The sequence below is a fragment of the Mya arenaria genome, chromosome 9 (assembly GCF_026914265.1).
Source record: "Mya arenaria isolate MELC-2E11 chromosome 9, ASM2691426v1".
In the NCBI taxonomy this organism is placed as follows: Eukaryota; Metazoa; Mollusca; class Bivalvia; order Myida; family Myidae; genus Mya; species Mya arenaria.
The window spans coordinates 35,366,714-35,376,112 of NC_069130.1; the positions used below are offsets into that span (position 1 = coordinate 35,366,714).

Genomic DNA, 9,399 nt, shown 5'->3' on the forward strand with positions numbered 1-9,399 from the left:
TAACATTCCTTCTTTAATTCATGGTAAAGTGGACAAATAAATAACAAGTGAAATTCGTATCCGACAGTGTATACATCACCACTTAAACAATATGAACAAAACTTGGATTCTCTTCATATGTTTATGCATACCTTTTCTACCGTCAGTTTACGGCCAGAACAACCAACAAGCTTGATAGAGCTTTTTATGTTAATATGGCTTACTTTGACCGTCTCCGTGGCCTTGTGGTTAAGGCGTCCGCCTACGGAGCGGGAGGTCGTGGGATCCCGGGCCGTGTCATACCGAAAGACGTTAAAAGTTGGTACAAGAAGCCCTTGCCTGGCGCTCGGCAACTTAAAGGGTAGTGCTTGGAAAAGTGGTGTACTCAGTACTGGTTCAACCCAGGAAAGTTGTATTCCGTGTATCGGTGCTTTACACCGAGCACGTTAAAGAACCAGAAGGTCTCTTCGCAAAGAGCTAGGTTATCGCACCCGGATCTCACTTTGTTTCTTCAAGTCTTCCAATGTTTGGATTTGACTGCGAATTGCTGTCACTTCTATCTCATGTCACTTATGGCATTTTAACACAATTTGAGTCGTGATGGCGTCACGGCGGGGTCAAGCCATAATGCAGCCAATGGGCGAGGGCAGACCTTGATAAACTCAAATAAAAAAACAAACTATGGCTTACAATCTACACTCTGTCATGCAGAAGTACTTTACATGATAAGGTTCTTTTTAATATTAACACTAAAATCATCGAAAAATAAATAATTTCGGAGGATGTGTTTATATCAACACTTAATTTATGTAAGGCATAATCTTTACGTCGTTTACAATCTCGTTTGCAATCCACGCATATCCAAGGCCGTATTAAATTTAAGGACTTTTAATGCGTATTGTTTAGTTTGTTCATCCAGCTTTTTCTTGTCCGCGGAACATCAAATTAGAATGATTTTGATAACGTTGATTTGGCATTTGAAGAAGTTTTGTCAAATAGTTCACACATCTTGTAATGAAAATGAAAGACATCGGCATGTATCCGTCAGCGCAGAAAATGGCAACATTGGTATTTAATGCACAGATTATCTTGCAGAATTTGATTTGTACTTTTTCAGTGTTTTCTGAAAGTTCATATCCCCATATTTCAGACACGTACAACAGTATTGGTGTTGTATTGTGTAAAATATCAATGCAGAATTTTCTCAAAAACACTTTTAAATTAGTCCGACAACAACAACATTATAGATGTATTGCAAGCAGGATTCAGAAAGGGTTATTTTACGATTGCTATTTACACCCTGTCATTCAGAAGTACTATATATAAGCTTCAAGATCGAATTCAGTAGTAGTTTTCCTTATAGACCACACTTTCGCGGAAGATTAAATTCTCGAAACATTCTAGTACTAAGTCGTATAAAATACTTTACATCACATCAGCAAGACCCACATTTTTTCAATAATAATGTTTCTATGTCGTAATAAATTGTTCGAAATCCCAATTGACATGTAGTGTGTAGTTTTTTTAAAGTATATATTCTAAACGAGTGTAAAACTTCCTAAGGTACACGGCCCACAAATTAGCTAGTTCTCTTTAAGCCCGATGAACAATAATGTTAAATTTTGCTGCCGCGTGACCCATTTTAATTTGTGGTATCAATTTAAAGGTTTGCTAAATAATTATATGTAAAATATTGACAAAAATACGTAATCAGAAATGTCCATAGAGTGTGTTTATTTGCACTTTTATCCAACTGATATCGAACGTAAATGACATTGTTACATTGTAGTATATTCATTTCAGTGATATGTTTTATTATATATAAAAAAAATTCTGCACACACGTCTTTGCAATTATAATAAACTATATAAAATAAGAAACACCAGGCATCTGAAATGCTCAAACACCTGAGTCGGATTTCTAAAGTTCCTTAAGAATAAATAATGTACAATAATGTAATGTTGTTACCTGGTGGCCCCATATTATTTCAGTATCATTTCAAAGAGTTTAACAAGCAAAGAAATAATAAATAAAACATACACCCAAACATGTATTACATAAGCATTTTTTCTTAAACGATTGCAAATAACAGTCCAAACTCGATATGTCGAAGCCATATGGACCTCGGGAAATACTTCAGATAACGAACGTTCGATATAACCCAAATATCATAACTGAATAACTAAACACGACACATTCTGAAAAATGTCTTCAAAACCAGAACATCGAGATAACAGAATTCGACATAGCAAGTTTCGATTGTAGGTATATCAACAGTAATCAGTAAGAAATGTCCTTGCCCATAATACCACCATGATATGAGATCACCAGACATCAGATGTTAGATATATTTCGAGTGGCTCGATAAAATCAAACGTTTATATGTAAATCAAATACATAAAGGGACTGTACACCAGATTGGCACCAAAAAAGTTTTTTTCTGTAACGAATCTCAGGACAATTATCTAATAGAATGTGTTACGCTTTGATATCATAATTGTAAAAAATTACCAAAATGTAAAAAAAAAATTGTGTCAGAGACCGTGTTCGAACCCGTGTCGCCAAAATTGCGTCCATCGTTGTCTCCACTGAGCCACGACGGCTTACTCTATATGGGTGATATAATTAAGCTATAAACCTACCTCGGTAATATCACGTGATAACACCGACTAGCCAATCACGCATAAGGAATGAATTCTACCTGGTAGAAATACCCAGTAATCTTTTTTAATGGAAAAATACGAAATAACTGCTAAACTTACATAAATTGTAAACTATGTGGTACTTCAGTTAGTAAGTTTCAATGCATTGTACACATCGATGCCAAGTTTATGTCAGTTTTCGCCAATTTTCTTTCTTTTTTCGCTATTTTATCATACGGAGTACAGCCCCTTTAAAGATGCACGATTACTTCCAAATAAGATTTAACACAAACAAATAATAATGTTTAAATATAGCAAAAAAGATGAATACATGTAGAAAACAATGAAGGATACCGAGTTTAACTTGGACGAAAGGTGCAGAACACATCGTATTTCTACCTTATGAGACAATAGTGGATCACAGTAAACATTTCAGCACTCATTTAATATTTTTGCCCTTTCAGCTATAAAATCACGGTTACAATCTTGTTATTAGTAATTCATATTTACCATCAATGTTTTATTTAGTAAGTAGTTAAAGGTTAATCACTCAAATAGTATGTTTGTCAGACATGTGTATATATTGATTTTGAATAAGAGTGTCACTTTAAGACATTATATTCATTAGGAGCAAATTACCTGCCAATCATTCCAAATAGTAAACTTAACGCTCACTTACAGCTACTAGACAATGTGCTCAACAATGCAGATCAGCCCGATATATAGATCAATATAGATAGGTTCAGACGAACTACAAGCTGTGAATAGGTTTAGAATTCAGTTTATTAATGCATTATATACCCGTATGCTGATAAGGTAAACTAAAATCATTTATATCATAATATTCTCCACTTTTACCTGATTAATGCATCTATATTTCACACACACTCACAAACAAACACAAACTCAGGGGCGGATCCAGGAATTGACGTAAGAGTTGGCTTCACTAAGGGGTGAAACCTTTTGACGTACGCCCCTCCCTAAAACAGAAATGTTTATGGTTTAAAAGGATTGCATAAGAGTCTAGAGTTTCTCCTCCAATCCTTTTCCCGCAATTTCTAGTCCGAAATAGTAAGTTTTGAGTGTTTTTTTATAACATTAACGTATTTTACTTAAACGATTTAGGGGAGGGGGACACGCCGGGTGCCCCTTCCCCCTTAACCCGCTAGTGCCACCATGCATACGAATATAGCAATATACTCGAGAGCTCGAGATATAACGAGATACTCGTAATATGGAACAATATTATTGCATGTGAAATGTCATCAAAAATGCATGTTGCATTGATAACAGACCCTCAAAAGTTTCATTTACACCTCTATCGTTCATATTCATTAAACTGTGATAGAAATGCTATATATGATGATTGGTAATAAAAGTAACTAAATACGTCTTTTCAACAATGTTTAAAGCTGCACTCTCACAGATTGACTGATTTAACAACCTCTTTTTCTTTTGTCTTAGAATGAACTAAATGTTGCGTATATGTCTGAAAAGTTGAAAACCATTGATGTTAGACTGCTGGTGAAAGATCAGATAGCAGTTTAATATTTACGTTCGAAAATTGATGTTTATGGCTAGAAGGGTTACTAACGCTTTAAGAAAAATGAAATTTTCGGCAGTTCTCCAAATATTTGAGACCTGTGCTGTTGTGAAATAGCTTAAATGACTTAATTGAAAACATCGAGTGCCTAAATCAACTTATTGTGAGACAATTGTTTTGTCAAATCGGTCAATCTGTGAGATTGCAGCTTTAAAAAAATCATTGCCGAACAAGTGCCCATTTAGTTAAAGTCATTGAATGTTTTATGAATACCGCCAACATTGACGCGTATCATTTATATAAATCATGACTTTTTGTTTCAATTATTCTTTTGTTTTGAGTGGTTTGTTTTTGCTATGTGACTGTACATAGAATCAAAAACAAAAAAATCGTTTTGTTTGACAAAGAAATGAAACAGCTCCATGCAAAATTATAAACAAATGAAACCAGGCAATAAATCAGTGATTACAGACAAAACAAATATGTACCCTGTGAGAATTAATCACATTATCAAAAAAGAAAGAATTAAACCTTACAGATATTGTAATCATATACAGGTCTATATTCAAATATCTGCCCATTGTTCGGGCATTCATAGGCGGTGTAATGGAAGACAAAACTCATTTATCAATGAAAGTTACACAATTGTCTCTATGGGTTTTTAAACAAATAGTGAACAGCCAGGGGAGGGCTTTAAAATACAATTTGATTTATTTCAGCGTTTAGTTTATAATTCATGATTTGTACATAATGTTATATTCGCGCTAATCTCGTAATGTAAACTCAGTGGGTAATCTAATGATATTAATGACGAAAAAGTGACTTTCAAATTCTAACTTGTTAAGCTGCCTTATACACTGAAAAAGTGACCTTCATAGTGTGAAATTGGTGGATTTTATGCTATGACTTGAAAGGCAGACGATTTAAAGATAGTTATCTTAGGACTGGTACTTTGTGTATGACAAAATTATTGGATTACTTTTTAAATGACTAATTATTAAATTGTATTACAAAGTGTACAAGGAGACATTTACAAATAAAGTGTGGCACTGCAAAAAGACCTTACAGTTAGTGAAGACGGAAGTACAAAGGGCTGAAACGATTTTATTAGTATAGTTATCGATACATCTAGTTAACTTGTGAGTCGTCTTGGTTATTTTAAAGACTTAAGGACGTCTAATGACTTTAGATATGCATTGAATACTCTGACGGAAGGTTTGCAAACGGAGAGGGTATCAACATTGAACAACGGCACAACAATAGTTAGTGAGGACACACGTTCAAAGAGCCAAACCGAATTCATGAGCATAGTCGTGGATATATTTAGCTAACCATTGGGACATGTATTAGAGATGTATTGAATACTCCGGTGGAACTTTTGTAAGAGAGGATTGTACAGATGCAACTATTGAACAACGAAACAACAACTTGTCAGTGTTTAAGAAGTGTCTCTAACTAGACAAGTTCGATATAAGAAACTTAACAGATAGCTGTTCAATTGAAATCGTTTCAATACGAGTTATACTCAAGCCTCAGTGTACGATTTAAATGTAAAACAAATAAGATATAGATAAGCATCGACGCATGCTATAAACGAATGAGGTTCTCGGACTATTATACTTGACCTTAGAATAGGTCATAGAACCAGTCTTAGATTTCTGTAATCAGTGTCGCAGTTAACGTCAATCAAGATTAAGTGTGAACAGGGAATCTGACTTAAAAACACTAGATAATAGCTTATCTTGTTAATGTGTACTTTGCATACTGATTAGATTGTTCAAGGTGAGTTGAGCAAGCCATACCGCCACTAAGTAAAGTCTACCAGAGGCTTAACTACGGACACAATGCCAAGTCCCGTGCAGATTACAGCGCCGGTTGCGTACGGGATAAAGGATCCGATACTACGCATTATTGGAAAAGGCAACTCGTCGAATTCTTGTACGCCATCTTCTGCGTCCGTCGACGCGTTTACTGTTCCCGTTGATTCTATTCAGCCGTACGTTACGCGATTGCATACGCCATTTCGAGTGACGTTTACGCCTGGTACGCGTATCAAATCTAAGTCGCGGGTCACAGATCAGAGCAAGTATGCGGTGTTCAACTATAAGCCTTTGAAGCGAAAGGACCATCCCGAGTTGTTAAAAAGGATTCGCGCCCCGGAAGCGACATTGACAACTCTACAAAACCTCTCGCCTTGGCTTTCCATTACAAAATCTGACTATCGTGACCCTCGAGTGGAACGCGAATTTACAGATGACGAAGAAGAGTTAGTTCCGCGTTCGGGCCTTTTTCGCCGCAGTTTTACAGAAGGGGATATTGACCTATCAAAGTTATCTACACCAAAGTTATTATCCCGCGGCAGTTTAGTGCGACAGGTCCCAACCGTTGACATCACAAGGCTAAACGACATTCCATCTTATGAGGAAGGGAATACTGAGCCGCTTAAGCTTACACGAGCAAAGCCGCTTTCACGGGAGCAGTCTTTTACAAGGTCAGATTCCGTTCAATCCTTCAGCCTTTCATCAAGGCCGTCAAAGAGTGGTCCGAGATCAACATCAAGCGTTCTCACAACGACATCGGAGAAAAAAGTCACTATTGCTGACGCAGAAGATTCGAAAGAGGAAAGCGAGACTAACGAAGAAATGAAGGCCTCACCAATGATAAAGGTGGCGTACACGAACGGACATTCTGTGCCAAAAGTTGATATTTCAACTCCAACAAATGAAAGTGCTGTCAACTATTACAGTGGATATCTACCACCGGAGCTTTCCAACGAAATTGCCGCCAAGCTCAAAATCGGTCTCAAAAATACTGACAAAGCCGGAAACGACCGCCATAAGGCATACGCAGCGCCGCTTGAGCTTCACAAACCACTTATAGGCGATCGCTCTAACTACATCCGGGACTCATATCCGGTCAAACCGCAAATCATGCAGCCGGAAATCGATCAGATGCGATTAGAGGGCAGGAAACGCTTACTTCAGTCTTACGGCCGCGTGCCCGCTCATTTCTCGGCTCTCAAGGGCCGTGGGACTAACCATCAGCCCCGTCAGAAGGGGGCGCGATTGGAGGAAGCAGTGCGACAACAACATAGACTTAATGCAGAAGGAGTTAACACGCATGCGCAAATATCCCGAAAAGTTGGGAAATCTTCCGTCGAACTCTTTCAGTTACAGCGAGAAAGGACTTATCATCTTCAGAAATTGGCGAAAGAAATGTTAAAGGAATAATTATTATTTGTTATCATGGCTTGTATATATTTGAAAATATAAATAACATGTCAAGAATTATCATGAATAATTATAGTTCTGCATACTTGAAACAGTATTGTTTCGATGCTTGGCGTACATTTTGCGGGAGGAACATTTTGCAGGAGGCTTTTAAAACGCAGAATTAGATGTTTGTACATTTGTATGTAAAATACAATTTTGAACAATTGGGTTCTGCGTTCTTACCCCCAAAAAGTAACTCATTATTAGAAATCTTTAACAAGAAATGCCTGAAAGTGAAAGCCAACATTGGCTTGTATGTGGGAATGAAAGGCTTTTTGTTAAGCTTTCTCGAGTTGAAAAAACGATTTCAAAAATATAAAATAATGGTGAAATAAAAGATGAAAAGTTGATTGCAAACAGGAAGACTTTACCACTAACATTGTTATTTACCCTCCGGCTTTGGATGAAAATGCTCCAGAAATCCCTTTTGATAAGTTCATTAGTGTGGTGTTTTTATTTCTCATAAAATAAAGCTGCACTCTCACAGATAGAACGTTTTTGCTCAGAATCAGCTGATTTTGGTATCACGCATTTAATTCAGTCATATGCGGTAGCTCATAATAATAGAACAGCTGGGTCAGTATTCGATTATCGTTATCCTTAGATATGCCTCATTGATTCCATTTAGCCTATTGGTCAGCTAAATATACAGGCCAATCAAAATACTTCAATCAATGTCTTAAATTTGAATTCAATTTAAGCTGGTTGTTAAATACGGCCACGATCATAATTGTTCGAAAAGACGGACGAACATTTTATGTTTTGTATAGTGTTCGTAACGCCTTTAGCCATAAACATCAACCTTCGACCATAAGATTGAACAACTGCGATCTAATCTCTTGTCAGCCTCCTTATAACATTGGTTTCGAAGCACTTGCACAAATTAGCTAATTATCAAAACCAAACAAACGGCCAATCTGTGAGAGTTCAGCTTTAAGATAATAGTGTCCAGGCTCATGTCTCCGGCGTTTGAATCGCCATTCTTTCGATGAAAGAGCTCTGACAACCAAGAACACGTTATAAACCTGCCAAATACCCATTACAGAACCGCCAAATTCTCATTCCAGGACCGTGAAAGTCCCATAACAGAAGCCCCAAAGGCCAATTACAGAACCGTCTACATCCTATTACAGAACGGTCAAATCTCCATTAAAGAACCGCCAAAGTCCAATTACAGAACCGCCAAATGCCCATTACAGAACTGCCAAATTCCCATTACAAAACCGCCAAATACCTATTGCAGAACCGCAAAATACCCATTACAGAACCGCCAAATGCCCGTTTCAGAACCGCCAAATACCCATCACAGAACCGCCAAATACCCACTACAGAACCTAAATACCCACTACAGAATCGCCAAATGTCCATTACATAACGGCCAAATTCCTATTACAGAACCGCCAAATGCCCATTTTAAAACCGCAAAAATGCACATAACAGAACCTCCAAATTCCCATTACACAGAACCGCCAAATGCCAATTACAGAACCACCAAATTCCCATTACAGAACCGCCAAATGCCCATTGCAGAACTGTGAAATGCTCATAACAAAACCGCCAAATGCCCATTACAGAGCCGCCTAATGCCTAAAACAGAACCGCTTAAATCTCATAACAAAAGCTCCAAATGCCAATTACAAAACCGTCTAATTCTCATTACAGAACGGTCAAATTTCCATCAAAGAACCGCCAAAGTCCCATTACAGAACCGCCAAATTCCCATTACAGAACCGCCAAATGCCCATTACAGAACCGATAAATATCCATTACAGAAACGCCAAATACCCATTACAGAACCGCCATATACCCATTACAGAACCGCAAAATTCCCATTACAGAAACACCAAATGCCAATTACAGAACCGCCAAATTCCAATTACAGAAGCGCCAAAATCCCATAACATAACCGCCAAATGCCCATTACAAAACTGTTTAAAAAGCCCATTACAGTACAGCCAAACTC

General features: G+C 37.3%; 1 protein-coding gene across 1 annotated transcript; it reads left to right on the forward strand.

Moving 5' to 3' along the window:
• Positions 1 to 4,839: 4,839 nt before the first annotated feature.
• LOC128246441 (uncharacterized) lies at positions 4,840 to 7,784 on the forward strand. The gene has a single exon (XM_052964650.1). The coding sequence runs from the start codon at positions 6,009 to 6,011 to the stop codon at positions 7,392 to 7,394; it is 1,386 nt and encodes a 461-aa protein (XP_052820610.1). The 5' UTR covers positions 4,840 to 6,008; the 3' UTR covers positions 7,395 to 7,784.
• Positions 7,785 to 9,399: the final 1,615 nt, after the last annotated feature.